Source organism: Hippopotamus amphibius, chromosome 7 (genome assembly GCF_030028045.1).
Source record: "Hippopotamus amphibius kiboko isolate mHipAmp2 chromosome 7, mHipAmp2.hap2, whole genome shotgun sequence".
Classification (NCBI taxonomy): domain Eukaryota; kingdom Metazoa; phylum Chordata; class Mammalia; order Artiodactyla; family Hippopotamidae; genus Hippopotamus; species Hippopotamus amphibius.
Window position 1 is genome coordinate 137,788,802 of NC_080192.1, and position 21,567 is coordinate 137,810,368.

Genomic DNA, 21,567 nt, shown 5'->3' on the forward strand with positions numbered 1-21,567 from the left:
TCATCAATTAGTGCTAGCAGTTTTCTGGTAGAATCTTTATAGAGTTTTCTATGTATAATGTCATGTCATCTGCAAAGAGTGACAATTTTACTTCTTTTCCAATTTGGATTCCTTTTATTTCATTTTCTTCTCTGATTGCTGTGGCTGAAACTTCCAAAAGTATGTTGAATAATACTGGTGAGAGTGGTCACCCTTGTGTTGTTCCTGTTCTTAGAGGGAATTCTTTCAGTTTTTCACCATTTAGAATGATGTTGGCTTTTGATTTCTCCTATATGGCTTTTATTATGTGTAGGTAATTTCCTTCTATGCCCATTTTCTGGAGAGTTTTTATCATAAATGGATGTTGAATGTTGTCAGAAGCTTTTTCCTCATCTATGGAGATGATCATATGGTTTTTATCCTTCAATTTGTTGATATGATGTATCACGTTGATTGATTTGCATATATCGAAGAATCCTTGCATCCCAGGGATAAACCCCACTTGATCATGGTGTATGATTTTTTTAATGTGCTTTTGGATTCTGTTAGCTAGTATTTTGTTGAGGATTTTTGCATCTGTATTCATCCGTGATATTGGCCTGTAATGTTCTTTTTTCGTGACATCTTTGCTTGGTTTTGGTATCAGGGTGATGGTGGCCTCGTAGAATGAGTTTGGGAGTGTTCCTCCTTCTGCTATATTTTGGAAGAGTTTGAGAAGGATAGGTGTTAGCCCTTCTCTAAATGTTTGATAGAATTCACCTGTGAAGCCATCTGGTCCTGGGCTTTTGTTTGTTGGGAGATTTTTTTTTAATTTTATTTTTATTTTTTAAGAACTTTTATGGAGATACAGTTAACATACGATAACCTGCATATATTTAGAGTGTACAATTTGGTATTTTTTTTCTTATTAGTAATGTATGTATGGCAATCCCAGTCTCTGTTGGGAGATTTTTAATCACAGTCTCAATTTCATTACTTGTGATTGTTCTGTTCATATTTTCTATTTCTGCCTGATTCAGTCCTGAAGATTGTACTTTTCTAACAATGTATCCATTTCTTCCAGGTTATCCAATTTATTGGCATATAGTTGCTTGTAGTAGTCTCTCATGATCTTTTGTATTTCTGTGGTGTCTGTTGTCACTTCTCCTTTTTCATTTCTAATTCTGTTAATTTGTGTCTTCTCACTTTTTTTCCTGATGAGTCTGGGTAATGGTTTATCAATTTTACTTATCTTCTCAAAGCACCAGCTTTTAGTTTTATTTATCTTTGCTATTGTTTCTTTTATTTCTTTTTCATTTACTTCTGATCTGATCTTTATGATTTCTTTCCTTCTGCTCACTTTGGGGTTTTTTTGTTCTTCTTTCTGTAATTGTTTTAGGTGTAAGGTTAGGTTGTTTATGCGAAATTTTTCTTATTTCTTGAGGTAGGATTGTATTGTTATAAACTTCCCTCTTAGAACTGCTTTTGCTGTGTCCCATAGGTTTTGGGTCGTCATGCTTTCAATGTCATTTGTTTCTATGCATTTTTTGATTTCCTACCCTGAAAGTATTGATTCATTAATATCATGTGTCATGTTCATGTATTCACTTTTGTTAATTACCTGAAACACTCATTCAGAAAAACATTTTTGAGAAAAAATAGAATTTGTCAAAGTAGGAGATTAACTGCCTATTGAAATGATTTGCTCCTTTTCACCCCACTTTACATTAAGCTATAAGCCTAGGAACACTGCTTTTCATGTTTTCTTAGAATTCCTTATTTATATGTATTGCTTTAGGCTTAAACAGGAAGAAAAAGTTGATTTGTTATGGTAATGGTTTTTGTTTTTTAATTAAAATAATGAGTTATTCTTATGAAGTTAACCTCCTGTTTTGTTTTATTCTTCATTTGGCTTCTGTAGTCTCAGTCCCCCAACCAGGGATCCAACCCAGGCCACTGCAGTGAAAGCATCTAGTCCTAACCAGTGGACCACTATGGAATTCCATTAACCTCCTATTTAAAAATTTCTATCTCCTAAGTGAAATGTTTACATATATTTTAAAATTTATGGTTTACTATTGTGTTACCTTTAAACCTCATCAGATCCTTAGTGGAACAAGTAAGGTATAAAAGGGCAATAAAATAGTAATAAATATCATGCCATTTCCTTCTGAGTGCCTCAGTTTGGTGAACCACAGTTCAGTTTGATCCTCCCCCACCCTGCAGTTCCTTACTGGTCTTGAACATGTTTTCCTCTTTCTGATTAGTTGCAAGTACAGGGGAGGAAAAAAGTCCTTTTCCTACTACCCTACTAGATTCTCCACCCAACACACAGTAAATTGGACTAACAAAAGACAGATTAAGAAGAAAAAGGCATACACATTTATTTAATATGTTTTAGGGACACAGGGGCCTTCATAAGGAAATGAAGACCTGAGGGTCAGTTAAGCTGGATGAGTTTTATACTAGGTTGGATGAAGGGTGGAAAGTTGTGGAAAAACATGATGGACAAAAGGGTCTCAGCTAAAGGTAGTAGACTGGGAGAAACTTAGCAAGGCCTGTTCTGGTTCAGTTTTTCTTGGCTTCCCTCCGTCTTTGGAGATAAGGATGCTCTTTTCCTCTAGGTATAAAGAGGGCACCTCTCACTTGAGGATCTTAGGACCTGCTCCAGAGGAAATTCAGAGTTATTCCTGAATCTGTCACTTCTCAGTACATACCTACCTTTTATATGTTGAAAATGGTGACACATCTCTGAATATTTTTCATTTTTTGAGCAGAAAGACCTTAATGTATTTACCTCAGCATCCCTAAAACTTTGGACTTTGACTGGCAGGTTGTTAGCATTCAGGTGTTCATTAAATAAATTACCATTTTTTGTCTTCTACTTGAGTAAGAATCTGAATGATGACTTGCATTTTATTTTTTCTTATTATTTGTCATCCTTTAGGACTCAAATATGGTTTTAAAATTGATTATTGGACTATGTGTTGTATGTAAACCACATTGACGGTTGCATTTGTACTGATTTCCTTTTACCCCCATTAGATAAAGAATCCTTTTACCCACTAATAGATGTGAATTGGTGGGTGGACAGTGCAGTGATTTTGGCTCGCTGCTCTGGTGCTTTGACTGTTTCATCAGTGAAAACTTTGAAGAATTTACTGGGAAAATCCTGTGAATGGTTTGAACCGTCCCCTCAAGTCACTGCTACCCATGATGGGGGATTTTTAAGTTTGGAGGTAATGCTTTCCCTTTTAAATAACCAGTGTGTTTGAGAGTAAACATTTATTGCCCCTCAAATCTAAATATCTGATTTTTAATTTTGGTTATCCAGTTTTTTAATCTTATCTTTAAAGAGAAAAATTTGTTATTGGAATCAGAACTTGAGTGCAGTATAAAACAGGATCTGTTTAGACAATTTAAAAACTGCATTTATGTAAGAATGAAGAACATTTATAGTCATTTTCTTTCTATAAAGCATTGCTTCCTCATTGACATGATAGATTTTTTTTTTCCTAGATTAGTTATCTTACAAATATAAATAATATTATTACTAAGGAATACAGTCTTTAACCTATTTCTGTGAAATATGACAACTTAAAACTTTTGGTTCTTTTATTAAGAAAAACTTGTTTATCATGACAAAAAATTTGAAAAGTATTTTAAAGTTATGTTTTGGTCATATAAAATTCTTATTTTAAATCTTTCAAAGCTAATGGCCTTCAATAACTTTCACTTCAGTGCAGATTGACAAATGTTTTTCACCCTTAAGTTTGGTACCAAGTCTAAAGATGTTCTTTAAAGAGAACCATGGCTGAAAGTCGAAGTCAACTCTGTTAAGTCTGTAATAAAAGTTATCTTTAACAGGCAGCCTTCAAACTCAGAATTTTGTGAAGCTTTAGACATTGCTTAAAAGCTGAGGGAGGAGGAGGAGGTATTCTTGGTAAAGCAAATAAACACCTTCATGTTCATTTGCTAAATAGAAAAAATCGTCTTTTCACAGCAGGTACAAAAATATCAAAAAGAAAGAAATTAACATTCACAACTCCTTTATTTCCATCAAATAATTACCAGGCATATAGTTTACAAGACCACATTAATGACCTGTTATTAAAATGGGCTTTAGTATTAGAGATTCAGAGCCAATAACTTCCATACATATTTCTGGAGCTCTTGATTTATAGAGCGTTTGTTTTGGGGTTCCTTTGAATTCCAGTCTTAGTCTTAATCACACGGCTGATGTAATGAATCAAACCAGAGTAGAATTAAAAATGTTCTTCTTATTAGCTCTAGAAACTTATCTTTAGTTCCTCACTATTCATTTAACATCTCCTTTTTCAATTCAGTGCGAGATTAAACTTGCCCCCAAACGGTCTCGTTTGGAGACGCGGGGTGGAGAAGAGGATGAAGGAGAAGAGGATTCGGATTCTGAGCAGGAAATATCTGCCAAGGCTCGCTACTTTGGTTATATAAAACAGGGCCTCTACTTAGTGACCGAGATGGAGCGCTTCGCCCCACCCCGGAAACGCCCGCGGACCATTACTAAAAACTACCGCCTGGTGAGCCTGCAGTCTACGACCCCGGAGGAGCTCTACCAGAGGAAGGTGAGGGTGTCCCATTACTATCCACGGTCATAGCATCAGATTTGATTTGACTCTCTTGAGAAAAATAATTTTTTTTTAATAAAGGAAGACGTTTAAAGAGGGATTGTTATATCATTGACATCTTAGAAATGTCAGTATGATAAAACTTCTGAAAATAGCGCTGGTCTTTGTGCCTGAGCAGTCACAGTAAGAGCAGTGGATGGGAGGCGAGTTCACCTGGACCGATTGTCCATTTGGTGGCTCCGCCCCGGTTTTTGCTCCGCTTCCTGTGGCCTTCAGGTCTCATCTCCTCTGTGTTGAAGACAGCTGTGAGCTCAGACTCAGCGGATGAGGGAAGAACTGCAGACTTACTTTCTAGTCCAGGGCTTGCTTGGGAGGCAGATTTGATCAACACTGAGTATTCCTTGTTTGTGCTTCAGTGTCACGGGCGGAGTCCTGGACGAGGAGTCAGGCTGTCGCCTGCTTGTCCTGGTTTTGCCGTTTTACTCTATAACCATGGGTATCTCACCTGTTTCTCATCTTTCTGTTAAGTGCTTTAAAGAAATACTTCATCTATCTGCCGCTCGTCATGTTTGTGAGCTTCTGGTGCCACAGTGCACGTGAGGGTGGTTAGGAATACATGACCTACACCGTGATCATTCTGTCATCATAGTGGCACTGTGGACAGCTCACTAATGTCACATTCTTATTCCATTTCCTTGTCCAAAGATCGAAAGTGAAGAGTATGAGGAAGCCTTGTCTCTGGCTCAGACCTATGGCCTGGATACTGACCTGGTATATCAGAGGCAGTGGAGGAAGTCAGCTGTCAACATTGCTTCAATTCAGAATTACTTGGTATGTTTAAATTTTTTGGTAACGTAGTAAAATTCAAACTTAAGATTATCTTGTGGCTATAGGGCTTCACATTGGAGTACTTTTCACTGCTGACTTTTCTATATGAAGTGTTTTTTTCTAACTTGAAAAATTATCCTGTTATCAGGTTGTGTCCGCCCTGCAGCTGAACGTTGGTACCGAAAATGTGTGAGCAAATATTCACTGATAAACTAGCCAACTGCCTGGTCTTGGCCTAATCCTTTCCCTTCATCTACCTCAGTCACCTCTGTTCACCTGCATCAGTCAGGGTACTGTCAGAAGCCAGGAACCGCACAGTAATTTGAATAGGACAGTTTTAATATGGAGAATTATTTCCTAGTAACAAGAGATTAACTATACGAGGGCAAAGAGAACTCTAAGGAATACTCTGGGGCTGAGTGGGATGTACCCAAGGAGGGAACAGACTCAGAAGGGAGGCCTCCCCCTGGGCTGGGATTAAGCCTTCATTGAACAAGAAGTGGCTGCAGCACATTGGATGGAAGAGCAGTTCTCTGGGATGCCTCAGGCCATGGCTGGTCCATGGTAGCCAAGGCTGGCAGGCAGGGAGAGGTGGGATGGACGGGCCAGTTTATTGCCTCTTGCTGGGGTGGCCGTGAGCTGAGGTTTGGGGGTCAGAAAACCCCAGGAACTGCTGATAAGTAGGAAACCCCCCACCAGCATGAAGGCTGGTAGATAAGGAACCTTGACCAGGACTGAAAAGAAAAAAAATTCCCACTGGAGTGCAGGCAAGTCTAGTTTAGGAAGCTTCCCCTTCAGGTGTCTGAGAGATTCGCTGGGGAGGAAGCTGTCCATGGAGTGCAGCTGGCACTAAGTGGGAAATTGTCCTCTGAAGAAGGGAGGGGGACGTCAGCACACCAGATGTCCCCTGCCAGCGTTGCTGGCTGCGAAGACAGCAAGGAGAGCAGAATCAGAGCACATCTGGATTAGAGACCAGAGCCTCTTCCTCTGCAGTGGCCTCCAGCGCCCTCTGTTGACAGAGCTTAATATCATGTCAGCCACAGATGGGAAATGCTGTTTATCCCAGAACTGGCTCTGAAGAGTACTTTTGGAGCTCAGAGGCAATAAATAGATAACTGACATATCAAGCTTGCCAAATACCCCCTTTTTGCTTAAATCCTACAGTTAAATCCTTCCTGCTACGTGCTACCACACTTAGAGTTACTGTGTAGTCTGTTTATTTGAATCATTGGCACCTTTGTAAGGAAGTAGTTGGGCTCATATCTACTTTTAGGAGGTTGTGACTTCTCATGTGACATTTAGAAAGGCAAATACCTTTGCACTTGGGAATATTCTAAGAAGTGTTGGGAAATTTTCATGGTAATTGTTTTCCCTAAAAATTCATGTGCATTACTAATTAATAAAAACGTAATGTGAAAAAGTTGCATGTAAGAAGTTGATGCTTCAGCCAAACAGGAAGATAAACTATTAATACAAGTAAGATATCAGAGTTTAGAGAACATGAAAGATAATGAAATAAAGGAAGAAGACAAAGTTGCTTGTATTTTCTTAAAAATATCAGAACGCCAAACCTGTACTATCTTTCTTCTTTTGTGACTCAGGACAGTGAGCTCATGAATTCATGTATTTCCACTTAATGGCCTTTTCTGTAACAAAGTAGAAAGCAGTTTTGGTCTCTGAAAGAGCTGACAGATGTTAGGAGAGACAAATCACATCCTTTTTTTATTGGGGGAAATACTTAATCCAGCAAAATAAATAGGCAGTGAAGAGTAGAAGCGCACTATGCCTGGGATGGTGAAGGTGTACAGGAGTGGCATAAATATGGCCTTCGCTTTTAGGGAGCTTACAATCGTACTGAGAAGATGAGCTTCATGCCTTCATTATAGAAATGACCATACAAGAGGATTGCAGACAAATGCTGTGGGAACCCAGTGAAGGGAGCAGTCATGATAGACTCTGGTTATGGAAGTCTTCATATCGTGAAGATGTTTGGAGCAGGGATTTGAAAGGATGCAAAGCAGAGTTAGAATAGAAGAAGGCATTGTTAATGGGACAAGTGGTGTGAGCAAATTAACAGAAAATGCGTGTGACTCCTGAGGCTAGTGACTAACTCTGTCTTACTCGTTGCTCTGTTTTCACGGCACACTAAAAGTACTCAGTAAATATTTCTTGGATGAACAAATCAGCTCTAAATAAACCAGTCCATTGGATCTGAGATTCCATGATGGTGAACTTTGGGGCATATCATTAGGAAGATACATTGATTTGGATTCAGGTGGGAAACCTTGTTAAGGGCAAGGGATTCCCACAGTGTCCCAGGTGTTATGTGTCAATGACATGGATTGGTATAGAGGCCATAGATGTGGAGAAGGGGAAGTGAGTTCAGAGACATTTGAGGAAAGAATTGATATGAGAGAATGTATAAAGGAATGTATAGGGTATGAGTCAGATTTTTCTCTAAATTTGTGTCCGTAAGGACTCTTTCTAGGAACAGGGCAAGTCAGGGATTTTTGATTGGAGTCAGAAGAAGCTGTTGGGAGGGAAGTATGGGCCCTTGGTCTTTCCAAGGAACAGCATGCCATGACTCTTCAAGATTGAATTATCATCTGTGCTTTGGGAGACATCTCATAGTCAAGTACATACAGAACCTGGCTGTGCTACGCCTCATTAGTTTTGTTTCAAAGTTAAACATGTTTGTTACAATAGGATTTTTCCACTCTTTTATACAGCCCAAATGCAAACTAGAGAGCAACTAAAAAGCTTAGAAAGGTCCTTTAAGTTTCCAAAAAAGAGTTCTGAGCTTTGTGTTTCAGTGTGTTTCATTAGAAGAAGAAAGAAAGCAGTTGGAATCACATTCCCTCCACCCAATCCTAGTCACTGTTAGGAAAATAGCTTTTTAATGTTGAGTTTCTCTAGCAGCTGCCTGTGGTCAAGGTCTTAGGTAGCTCTACTCTCTCAGGTATAGCTTTATAATTCTAGAAGGCAGTTCTCAGTTGCCATCAGATGTCATGGTTTCTTTAATGCCTCTTTTTAAAATTTTCTCTGTATCCAGAGTAAAATAAAGAAACGATCCTGGGTTCTTCATGAGTGTTTGGAAAGAGTTCCTGAAAATGTGGATGCTGCAAAAGAGCTGCTTCAATACGGATTAAAAGGCACAGACCTGGAGGCTCTTTTAGCCATAGGGAGAGGAGCAGATGATGGCAGGTTGGTTCCAGAAGGATTTGGATTCAAAAGTAAAAGTGACTTTGTGAAAACTTTTGAGACATTGGAAAGGGTAAACTTTTCTTTATTTCGGTTATTCTGCAGTGAAGCAGTTGCCTTTGATTAATGCTTTTTTATCTGAGGTCACAGTTTTCTTTCCTTTAAGTTAAATACATTTACATATGATAGCTTGATGTTGATAAAAGATGAGATTCTACAAACATTTATTGAACGCTGGCCATTTCTAAGCTGTGAGGTGAAGACGGCACATACCTGGGTGTGCGGTGTGCTAACCGGTCAAATGAACCACATAGGCCAGTCTGAGCTTCATTCACTTACTTATCTGTAGGATTGTATCCTTCCTCCTTCCTTCTGTACATCTTGTGGAAGCTTTTAAGCACCATACAAATGTCAATTAATAACAGTAATAAAGTTGACAAGAGCTGCTGTTCATCAAACATTTGAAACATTTTGGGGGTTGTAAATGTGGTAGTGTATTTGCTAAGTTATTTAAATGAGACTGACATTCATTACCATTTTAAGACCTTAAATAGAAGTGATTCACATTGTAAACTCTGGGCAACATCTTCCTCGTAGGCTGTTTCACGTTGGTTGACTATAACCTCCCATGTTTTCCAAAGCATTTTTCATTGTCTTGATATTCAGAGTTTCTACGTGTGATGAGACTGATGACTTCTTGCCCATTCTATGGATATAAATGAGAGAATCACTTTGCTTATAATAAATAGCAAAAGCTTTCTTTCAAATAATTGGTTGCTTCTGTTTTTGCAGAAACCAACTTAATAAAATAAGGGAAAATACTTCTTCACTGTATGAGATTTAAAAAAAATACTCCAAATAGATTTGAGTTTTCTTTTTTTTCTCGCAGATTTACACTGCCTGGTGAAATGGACATTGACGGTATTTCCTATGAGGAGCTTTCCCCACCTGATGAAGAGCCTGCTGAGAAGAAAAAGGAGAAGCAGCTCAGGAAGAGACGAGAACTACTTAAATTAGTGGACTTTTCAAAGTAAATGATTTATTACTGTTCACTCGGTAATTTCTTTAAAATAACTAGTAATCTAAGTGTGTTCTTTACTAGTGATGATTGTTCTACATTATTTCAGCAACTAAAATCAAATGCATTTAGTATTATTTTACCCTTGTGCTTTTGTGTACTGTTCCATGAGTTTTGGGCTTAATGGAATATTGATCATTTTTATTCTGTTTTAGATCTTAGAGAAACGTGCTTGTAGGTAAAAATAAGTGGCCTAATATACTTGTTCAAACAGGTTAACACTGGAACAAAAGGAACTTTGCCGTTGTAGACTGAAATTGTTAACCTACTTAGATCGGCTTGCAACCTATGAGGTAAGGAGTAGGCTTAATCAAACCAATTATGTTTTGTTTTGTTTTTACACATTTGTTTATTTATTGCCTGCATTGGGTCTTCATTGCTGCATGTGGGCTTTCTCTAGTTGAGGCGTGTGGGGGCTATACTTCGTTGCAGTGCCTGGGCTTCTCCAGGCAGTGGTTTCTCATTGTGGAGTACAGGCCCTGGCTGCATGGGCTTCAGTAGTTGCAGCACGTGGGTTCAGTAGTTGTGGCACATGGGCTTAGTTTCTCCATGACGTGTGGGGTCTTCCCAGACCAGGGATCAAACCCATGTCCTCTGCATTGGCAGGTGGATTCTTAACCACTGTGCCACCATGGCAGTCCCGAACCAATTATGTTGATTTGATCTGTCATCATAAATGTTCTGCCTTCATAGCTGATATTCTTGGTCTTTAGAACAATTTATGTGGGGAAAATTTATTTAGTACAGAAGCAGGTTCTCTTGTATATCAGTTTTGGTAAAAATTATAGATCCATGAAAGGCCAGAAGTTACTTTGTTAATTTAGGGAGTAGAAATGTGTTAGCCATCTCAGTGCATCTATGTTTCCTAGATTTATGATCCTTTTCATTTGCTTTTATTTTACATTTAAACTTTAGGTTATGGCATATGGCTGTCTATAGTACCAAATTCAGTATACACTGGGTTTTAATAATCCTAATATGAATACTTCTGACTTGTTTTATTTTAATGATTTATTAGTGCTTTGAATTTAGTTGGTTAAATTTTGATCCTAATTACGGCCAAATGTAGTCACTTGAACTGAAAGCATACTTCAAAATTGTTTCTTCAGGGCCACAAACACAGATGTCCTGTGTTGTGCTTTTCAGTAGCACCTTGTATTATAAGATTTAGGTATTCTTAAACGTGTGAGAAGCATTGCATAAAATATACATAGTTTAGATTGCTTTTTCACATGACCCTCATAGCTTAAGTTACCCAGAATTTAATATAAATTTCTCACCTTTGAAATAAGACTTCATGTGCAGGTTACGTCCTCTGTCTGTCTTAGTGTCCCTTCTGTTGGCACACTTTGGCTCTTGGCACTGGCCCATAGTAGGGGCTCAGTAAATATGACATCTGAGAATGTGATGCCCATCCCCAGAATAATGGACGTCTTTAGTACTTCTGATACCTGCAGGCAAATAAAAGCATTTGATTCTCCACCTGTTAATATAATAGAAATATTTTTAAACAAAATGCTAGTGACCAAAGAGGACTATTTCTGTGATTATTAGAAAACACGGTAATTAGTATATCACTTCATACAAACAAGTTACAAAACATTCCTAATAGTTTTATCTGTAGTACAACTAGTTTGACTGTTGGATGGTCATATTATTATTTTTTTTCCCCAAATTTATTTATTTATTTATTTTATTTATTGGCTGCATTGGGTCTTCATCGCTACACACGGGCTTTCCCTAGTTGATGCGAGTGAGGGCTACTCTTCATTGTGGTGCGCAGTCTCCTCATTGCCGTGGCTTCTCTTGTTGTGGAGCACAGGCTCTAGGCGCGTGGGCTTCAATAGTTGCAGCACATGGGCTCAATAGTTGTGGTTCACGGGCTCCAGAGCACAGGCTCAATGGTTGTGGCACACGGGCTTAGTTGCTCCACAGCATGTGGGCTCTTCCTGGGGCAGGGCTCGAACCCGTGTCCCCTGCGTTGGCAGGTGGATTCTTAACCACTGCACCACCTAGGAAGTCCTGGATGGTCATATTATTTTAAAGCATATCCTTTTATTATGTCCGTTCTGTGATATTTAGAGGTATATATAAAAGCATATTGTGAACTACTGATGTTGGTACAGATGTAGTTTATTATTTTTTATACTTAGCTGTAGTTTACTGATGAGATCTTAAAAAGTTCCATAAAATGTTCAGAGTTTCACTATCCAGTTAATTTTCTTGTATTATTCTTTAGTTACTGAATTGCTGTTTCCTATTTGACAGTAGTAAGTGCACTTATTATTACATGGTAATAATGATGTTTAAAGTGTTTGTTGAGCCCACGCAAAGGGAATTAAGCTAAGGTTTTGAAAAGCAGGAGAAGTTGATGAATTTGGCTGTTAAAATTTAGAAATGAAGTTATTCCGATGTAATGGCTAACCAGCTAGATAGTGGTAGAGATAGCCATTGCATTTGAATCATAGGTCATGGCTTATTTTATTAATTCTGTGATAAATGAGATGAAAATGGATTCATTTAAATTTTACACGAGTGCCCACTGTATGTCAGATGTTATGCCTGTGCTGGAGGAAGAGATGAACAGGGAAGAATCCTTGTGGAGCCCTCACTGTGTGGGCAGTGAGTGAGGATAAAGAAGATGTGAAGGGTTGATGAGGGAGCATTGCGGAGCAGAACATGATGTTTTCCTGGGGCTGTCCTGGAGACCGTGTGTAGGAATTGACACTTCAACTAGTCCTTAAAAAAATGGAGGCCGACTTAGGGGCTGTGGGACTACTATGGGGGGATGCAAGTAGGGACACTCCATAAGGGTAAGGGTCTTGTCTTGTTTGCGGCAATATCTCCAGAGCTCAGAACAAGACCTGGCTGGTTGAGGAGCCCAGGAAATATTTGTTGAAGAAACCAACAGATACGAGAATACCTTAGAAAATACCAACACATTTGTTGAGGACTTACTATTTGTCAACCAGAGTCTTTTGTACTTAATTCAGATCATTTTTTGACAGCCCTTTGAAGCAGGTATTGTTATCCTCTCAATGTTATGGATGTGAGGCTTAGAGAAGGTAAGTATTTTGTCTAAATAAATAGGAAGCAAGAATCTCCTCCGAACATCCTCTTTCTTGCCTCTTTCCTACCTCAGTAAGTTAATGCAGTTAACAAATATTTATTAGTTATTATGTGAAAGCCAGCATGCTAGGTATCTGGGTTTTAGCATAAACACGGGAGATGCAAGCTTGAGGTCATCCACTGCAGTGGGGAGCCCGGCACTTGCGGCTGCCATGCTAACTCCTGTTTGTTCTTTATATTTCAGCTTTGGTGCGCCTTCTGGGAGGCTTTCCCTGTCCCCTCAGGGCTGGTCCTAGCACCCTTCCTTTATGTTGCCCTTTACCTGTTCCTATTGCTTGTCTTCTTTGCTAGATTTTGAGCTGCTTGGAGAGCAGGGAAGCTGTATTGTTTATTGTACCACTGCTGCCTATCACAGTGCCCTTAGCACATAATTGACAGCTAATAGATATCTGATTAAAGAATGAATGGTTCAGTCTGCAATTTACATTGATCACTCCAGCAGCAGTAAAGTTAAAGTTCTCATACAGATGTGACAGGTGCCCATAGTACACAGCCGTGTATAACTGTTGCTTATTTGTTTTTATCAGGTGGTATATTTTGATTGCCCTACTGTAATTAATTTTACTGCCTATTTCATTTACTTCTGGATTTTTTTTTTTTAATTTACGGCATTTATAAATATAGCCATTTTCCAAATAAAGGCAAGCATACAGATGTAATACTTTAGTTAACAGTGGAGAGTTTAATTAATTCAGGCCTTATTTATTTAGAGAGGCAGAGTTGTAATGGTTTTTAATATTCTTTTGTCACCCATATTTAAAAGCCTTGCCGTTAAATCACTGTTTCCCCTCAGGAAATCCTCGGAGTGCCTCATGCATCTGAACAGAGATATGATGCTGAGTTCTTTAAGAAGTTCAGAAATCAGAATATTGTTCTCTCAGCAAGAACTTATGCTCGGGTAATTTCTTTTTTGTAAATAAAACAGTTATAGTCATTAAGACTTTGTAAGTCTTTGAGCCAGGCAGTTAATGTTATTGCATGTGTATATTATTACATTTCCTTTTTTTGGTTGTAATATTAATAAATGTAGAGAAAGTAGAATCATGTTAAAAATTTTTTTACTCATCAGTCTTAGTTCTAAAAATAATTTTTAGGGCATGAGATTGAGAAATGTGATACAGACCTGGAAAAATCGGGAATATTTCAAAATACTTCATATCAGAAGTGCATAAAAATGGTTTTGATGATGTCATACAAAATCACTCCTTTATTTCTAGAGTTCACCTTAGATAATTCCCCTTGCCTTCTGTGCAGGAGAGTAACGTACAAGCCCTCGAAATCCTGTTCACTTACCATGGATCTGACCTGCTTCCTCATCGCCTCGCGATTCTCTCCAACTTCCCGGAGACCACTTCCCCACACGAATATTCTGTTTTGCTGCCTGAAGCTTGGTACGTCCTGTGTTCACTGAATTTTACCTTTTTTTAAAATAACAATTTTTGTTTCATGCTAAACATCTTAAATTAAAAAAAATTTTTTAGTGTAATCTATTTAAATTTTTTTTCTGATTATACAATTATTTCTAACTTATTTTTAAGTGATCCTGAAACTAAAAATGTGTCTAGTGTAACAGGGTCACTTTAACTTAAGGAGTATGAACTTTCCCTTTTTTGTTTTGAAAGTTTCCTGCTACAAAAAAAAAAAAGTCTTCTGGTTTTATGGATGGCTGTTTACTCACTATGGACTGTTTTATGGTTAAGAGCAGTTTTAGGATGATAATGTCTGTTTGAATTAATTGTGTCTTTTAGAAATTGAAGTGTAGTTCTGACAATATTAGGTAGTAGGTCCAGGAAACCCAGGAAAGTCTTGGGGATCCTGCTTGTGTCAACAACCTTTTCTCCCTGTGAAATTCCAGAGGCACAAAGACAAGTGGGAAATCAGAGTCTCTCTCTTTCCTGTTAAACTGATGCTCCTTATCTCAGTTCAGGGCTATTTGATAATTGGTTTGTGACATGTGACATAGACTCTAAGATCAGTGGAACCATTAAGACCCAGTTGTACCATCTGCTGGGCTTCCAACGGCCAAAGCATCAGTTTCTGAGAATGAAGAAAAGAGAATATCCAGTTGACTCTTGAATAACACAAGTTTGAACTGTGCAGTTCCACTTACACGTGGATTTTTTCAGATACTACAAGGTTACATGATCCTCAGTTGGCTGAATCTGAGATTGTGGAGCTGGGTCTATGGAGGAACCACATATACAGAGGGCTGACTATAAGTTGTATGCGGGTTTTTGACCGTGCAGAGGGTTGACACCCTTATCCTCCCTGTTGTTCAAGGCTCAGCTGTGTTTGCCTCAGTGTGTAGCTCAAAGATGGGCAGGTTATTAGCCCCAGGCCTGAGTGCCACCTGGGAGCAGAGAGGAGTGCAGAGTATACCTTGGTACTGTTGGTGACTGCATAGAGGCAGAAGGCAAGAATATGTCCCTTTGTGAGACCTTGTACATCCAGTGAACTAGCCCACTAGTAAATGTGGCTCAGTCACTAATTGCATGATTTATCCTTTCTGAATTAGTCGAATTTTAAAATGAGTTGAGAGTACCCATCTTGCTTACTCATATTGCATATTTTTATAATAGGTGAATTGATCTTTATGAAATCTGCTTGTAAACTATAAAACACACTGTAAGGGATTATGACAGTTCTGATTGAAATCATTGTTACAAACTTTAGCTACTGACAGCTAACAGTGTTGCGGGACGTGACTGGAATTGGGGATCATTTGGCATCCTTATTCCTCCTCTGCACCTCCCCTGCATAGGCTTAGGTGTTGATGATGACCAGCCTTTACACAATAATTACTGTGTATTTGGCACATACTTTTATCCGGTTTCCAAACACTTTTTATATTATCTCAGTTATTATAGAAACCTGAGATTTACAAAGGTTTGATAGCACATTAAACTTTATGTAATTGCAGCCAGGATTTGAACCTGTATTTATTTAGAGTCGTAGGTCAGTAAGCTCTAAAAATAGAAGTTGTACACTCCCTATTTTGCACTACTGTTAGTACTAAAAATGTAGTTCTTTGTTACGATAAAAGTGAGCAAAAAGAAGCTTGGGATGCACTTTTCAACTAGTTTCTTTTAGATCTGAATACTGATAAGTAAATGCATTTTATCAATATGTATTTATAAATACTTCAGAATATAATTCATTTATTTTCTGCCTATTTGCAAAATAGATCTAATCTGAATGGAAATGACTTTTTCTACTGTACATTGTTAGTGTAGAGAAAAGGGCCACTTTCTTACCGTTTTTTCTAAAGGTAATTTCTTCTTAGATTTGAACGCATTTATTTGCATTGTCTTCTGATGATTGCTTAGATAAACATTTGCTTTTAACCTGAAATTTCAGAATTGGTTTGCAGAATAGTTTTACAATTCCCAATGCTGTATGTTATCTTTGAAAGCCCTATGGTTCCTTTATGGGGCCTGCCATAACTGATTTAAGTTGCAATAAATACTTTAAGTATATCATTGTATCAGAGGGTAATTAGATGTTATTTCAAATCTTTCTTGTGGGATGTATTGCTTAGACAAACTTTGAAAAGAGTCTGACTTCTTGTGAGTCCTTAAGTTATACTCGTTTTAAATGTATTGAAAAAATATCGATTTTTCTGGGTTAATCTTTGTTTCTCAAGAAAGTCTTTCACGTTGATTATATTTTTGCTATAGTTAGAAAGAGCAAGGAAGAACAATAGGTTTTAATAGTAATGTCTCTATCTCCTTATAATTTTATGTGACTGCTAAGCAAAACCACAGTTGTGTTTCAGGCATAGCCTCTTCTGTGAGGTCTCCAGTCATTATTCCTTTCACTGTATTCTCACAATTCTTTGTTCATTCTTGCAGTATAGTACTTTTTATTTTGTATTATAGTCATTCATTTTTTTATTACTGCCTTTCTCCCCTTTGTTCCCTTCTTTAATAAACACCCAGCCTTAAACTAATTCTTCAAGGCGGAGGCCATCTCTTCCTGAGTTTTAGATCCCTAGGGCCTAAGTGTTTGTGTAGTGGGTTCTCTAAAGTTGTTTGCTAATTGGATAAATTAGGTACATCTAATGCCCATTTACAAAAGAGATGAAAGGATGTCCTGAAGGGATTGCGACCGAATATACTTTCACCTATTAACATGGGAGGCGTCCAGGTAATGTTTCACCAAGGCTCCTACTGCCTTAAAGATTCAATTGCTGTATTCGCCCATAGTTGAAGCCTGTACTCTATTGCCCTATTCAAAGTTTTCCTTTAATGGACATGTAGATCCATAAGACCTACTCACAAGACTTATTTAGCTTTTGAGGAAATATATTCTTTGAGTACTTGGCATTCATTTTCAAATCACTTGGAAGCTTTGGGTCTGGTGGTTGGAGCTGCTCACCATTGACCGAGTCCCTTCTGCCTGCCTGTCGCTATGGTGGGGGTTTGAAATGAGCAAACACGGTTCCTTTTTAGCAGGAGTCGTCAGGTATGCTTTACACATGAACAGAAGTTACTGCTTACAGCATCATGCTTTCAAACCAAGGGAGAGACGAGTTGAAGACTCTAAATCTTCAGCCTTTTTTGCTTTCTCTCTTTTTCTCCTCAGTTACGTTTGCCAGCTCATGAAATAATCTTGTCACTTTCTTGTTTACTGCCTTGAACAGCTGTAGAACTTTCTGTGTGCATGCCTTGTTCTTCTGTGAGCGTATGCGTTGCTCATTGACGGAGCCTATATTTCACCCGGCTTTATCTTCTCTTCAGCCCCCCAACTTGGATTTTGCATGTAATAATGACTTTAATCATCTGTTGAATTGATTGGAAACAAGTCACTAAGCTCTAAATGCAGGGCTCCCAAACGCGGAATGGCTGTGTAGCTCTCTACTACCTGCAGCTTGCTGTCGGGACACTTGGTACAGTGCCCTGCTCTCTCCACTCTGCCACGCTGGCTGTCCCATGAACATGCCAGCCCCCCCCCCCGCCTTGACCCCAAGGGCTTTTCAAGGTTCTTGTGCCCCCGCCGGGTGTGTCCTCCTGGGTCTTGACGTGACTCAGTCTCTGCTCAAAGTCTCCCTCTTCAAAAAGGCCTTCCCCAACCACCCTGTCCCATTGCCTCCACTCCCTCCTGTCTCTTTTACCCTTGTCTGAGTTTTCTTCATAGCACTTATACCTAACATATTACATGGGTGTTTTTTTGTCTCTTCCACTTTATCTGATCTTCCTTGGCTGTTCAATTTACAATTTTACCCTCACTTTAAATCCTCCTTTCCTGCTTTATTTTCTTCCTACCTTTGATCAGCCAAATTGTTGACCTTTCATCTACTCTGTTTTGAGATCCCCTTGGCAGAATGTTTGCCTTGGCCTTTAACCAGTTTGATTAATTTCTATTGAACCAAATTTTATGATCATCATTGCTGGGAAACTTCTTTGGTTTGTGTTATTCTGGTGTTTTATATTGTCACTCTTAAATCATCATGTGTGTTTGACATTGATGAAATGTGACCAAGTTGTATAAAACTTTGAAATTATATTATCTGTCGTAGGTGATACATCTTTTTGTTAGCTTCCTATCCTTACTTTGTCATTGCTGTAAAACATTTACATTTTATATTCTACTTGACTGTTTTAGTTTTAAAGTACAAAAGTGACATTTCTTACCATCTTTGTTAGCTTTCACAATTTGTGGTAATAGAGTTTTTTTTTTTTTTTGGTGAAAGAAAAATATATTTTTTAACTTTTAGTATTTGTGATGTTTATAGCATGTTTTAGAAAGTTTTAGAGTTTTCATCGATGCCTATTGTTTTATGGTAAAACCTTTCCAGAGTGATGAAAGCAGTCTAGTTTAAGAGGTTGTATTCAAAACAGTTGTCTGTTGAAGTAATTCAGCAGAGGGATAAGGGCATTGACTCTAGCTAGAGCCAAGTTGTCTAGATTTGTGATCTTGGACACATTTCCTAACTGCACCTCAGTCTTCTCACATGTAAAATGCGGATGATTATAGCAGTTGCTTCATGGCCTTGTGAGAATGACTGAGTTAATGTATATAAAACACTGGGAACAGTGCTAGGCACCAAATAATTGCTTCTTAAGCATTAGGAATGATTATTAATGCAGAATCCCATGCTAAGGCTGTGGGATGTTAATTAATAATAATTAATAATAATTATCCCATGCTAATTAAGAATAAAATATAATTATTATTTTAAACTCCTTATTGAAATATTTTTATAGTTATGGAAAAGTTGCAAAGATAGTACAGAAATACACCTTCTGTACTATATACCCTTTGCCTAGCTTCCTCTTCTTTCGTTTTTTTTTTTTTTTTTTTTCTATCTCAAGTGTATCACCTGCTTTGAGGAGTTTGCAGACAACTGAGTACTGTAGAGGCTATGCAACTTTAGAGTTGTTTCCTTGTCATTTCTTTTTTTTTTTTAAATTGATTTATTTATTTATCTTATTGGCTGTGTTGGGTCTCCTTTTTGCTGTGCGTGGGCTTTCTTTAGTTGTGGTGAGTGGGGGCTACTCTTCGTTGTGGTGGGCGGGCTCCTCATTGCTGTGGCTTCTCTTGTTGCAGAGCATGGGCTCTAGGTGCGTGGGCTTCAGTAGTTGCAGCACATGGGCTCAATAGTTGTGGCTCACAAGCTCTAAAGCGCAGGCTCAGTAGTTGTGGCGCACGGGCTTAGTTGCTCCACGGCATGTGGGATCTTCCTGGAGCAGGGATCGAACCCATGTCCCCTGCCTTGGCAGGTGGATTCTTAACCACTGTGCCACCTAGGAAGCCCTTCCTCTTCTTTCTTACATAATCTTAGCACATTTGTCAAAACTAAGAAATTACTGCTAGAATAGTCCTGCATATAACATGATATATGCATTCCTAAAAATCACTGCACTATGCAAAATTGTACAGTGAGAACCACAGGGCTTATGGGGAGAATGGGGTTAGTGGAACAAAGTTAAGAATGTAAAAAAAATTGTACTATAATTTTACATGTATTAAATGACTAAGAAACATTAAGTATCGGATTGGCCAAAAAAGTTCATTCGGTTTTTCCGTAAGATGTCATGAAAAACCTGAATGAACTTCTTGGCCAACCCAATACTAAAATATGGCACTTTACCTTGACAAAGACCTGAAAAAGCCTGCGTGTGGAAGTGAGTGTTGGAGCAGTTGCAGTTTGTGTGTTATTGGGAAGTGGAGGAAGGGGGTGATTAGAATCCGAGTGCAGAGTTGTAGCCCTAGATGTAGACTGGACTGGCTCCTGACATATTCTGAGAACTGAGGGCACTGCTGGATGTTTGGGGAGTGTGTGTGCACGCACACGTGGACTGACGTGCTTGGGTCAGCTGAGCGCAGTTTTTTGTGTTTGCCTAATGTTTCTTGTGGATGGAGTTGGGTGTCAGCAAATGTGAAATTTCTTATGCTGAAGTTGTCCCCTAATACAGTAATTTATTGAAACAATTTGCATTTTGAAAACATAGCAGAACTGACCGTATAATACTGTTAACTAAACTACATATTTATTTGGAGTTAACCAGTTTTTCTCCTAATATTCTTTTTCTGTTGCAGTATCTGATCTAGGGTACCACATTGCATTTAGACTTCATTTACTTTTAATATATGGAAATAACTTCTGTCATGCAGTATCTGTCACTCATGAAGTTCTTTGACATATAAATTTGCTAGACAGTGACAACTGATACTAATATTTATATTCCTGGATTGCCTCCAGAATCAGCAAGGAAAGATTGAATTATATTTAGTGTATTTTGGGATATTTAAATTATTTGCAATATTTAAAATATTTTATAGTATAAGTGGCAAACCTCTGTTGATGGAAATAGAGTTTCCAGAACACCTCATTCTTTTTATCATCCTTGAAAAGCTGTTTCTATAGTAACTTGGCATTTTGTTTGCTTGTGGATATCTAAGTTTAGTTAGATTATTTGATGATTGAAATTTTGACTGTGGAAAGCATTCTGTAATATGCAGATGGGCTGTGCTTGTGTGAACTACGAAAATGTGTTTTAGACGTTTCCATTTTCTTTTCAGAGTTTGCGATTATTTGTATTATTTACTGACTTCTGTTCACTCTTTACCTTTAGTTCCACAGCAATTTATGTGACATATCATTAAGGCTGAAAATAAGAAGTGGCCGAGTGAACAGTTTTAAGTCACCAGTTGTTTAAATGGAATAGGATGTCATCCTAATCTTAGGTCCGTGTATACTGAGTCTCATATTCAGAAACTGCTATTATCCTAGAGTGTAAAAAGCACATCCCCCTGCCTTCATTTACAACAACCTTGCAAAACAGTCTGATAAATTGTGTGACAAACCAATTGGCAGAAGTTTCCTCCCTGTGACTTGTAGACCCTGGTCCTCTTTGTGCTGTGCACACTTTACCTTGTGTGTTTGTCCCTGGCATTTTATTCCCTTGCTAACGCTAAATCATTTCTGCTTTTCTCAGGCCTTTGTCCCTTTGGTGCCTCCCTACCCTACTTTATAATGCAACAAAAAATCCAGGGTCCCCAGGAATTTTCCCATTTTCACTTTTCATTGGGAAATGTCATCGGGTAAATACGTTTTGCATCCTTCTCTCCTCATTGATAAGTCTTTGTCACTCCCCCAGGACTAGAAGGCCTTTGGGTGACCAATTTAGAGGATATTTTTGTTTTCAGAGGTTGCTAGTATCCTGTGGCAAGTTTTTTTGTTTAAAACAAAGCAAAACAGTTTTGTTTTGTTTTTTATGACCAGACTAACATATATCTTACAATCAAATGCTATGAATATAC

General features: G+C 38.2%; 1 protein-coding gene across 2 annotated transcripts in view; it reads left to right on the forward strand.

Annotated features, from left to right (window-relative positions):
• Window positions 1-21,567, forward strand: part of NBAS (NBAS subunit of NRZ tethering complex) — a 320,076-nt gene that overhangs the window by 79,284 nt on the left and 219,225 nt on the right. For both annotated transcript variants that reach the window (XR_009054733.1, XM_057742162.1), the window contains exons 14-21: window positions 3,004-3,197; window positions 4,305-4,562; window positions 5,271-5,396; window positions 8,446-8,597; window positions 9,484-9,624; window positions 9,887-9,965; window positions 13,595-13,699; window positions 14,056-14,192. Coding sequence is in view for 1 of the 2 variants with exons in the window: in XM_057742162.1 (XP_057598145.1) it covers window positions 3,004-3,197; window positions 4,305-4,562; window positions 5,271-5,396; window positions 8,446-8,597; window positions 9,484-9,624; window positions 9,887-9,965; window positions 13,595-13,699; window positions 14,056-14,192 (1,192 nt within the window). In the remaining variant the exon portion in view is untranslated. The remainder of the gene's footprint in view (window positions 1-3,003; window positions 3,198-4,304; window positions 4,563-5,270; window positions 5,397-8,445; window positions 8,598-9,483; window positions 9,625-9,886; window positions 9,966-13,594; window positions 13,700-14,055; window positions 14,193-21,567) is intronic.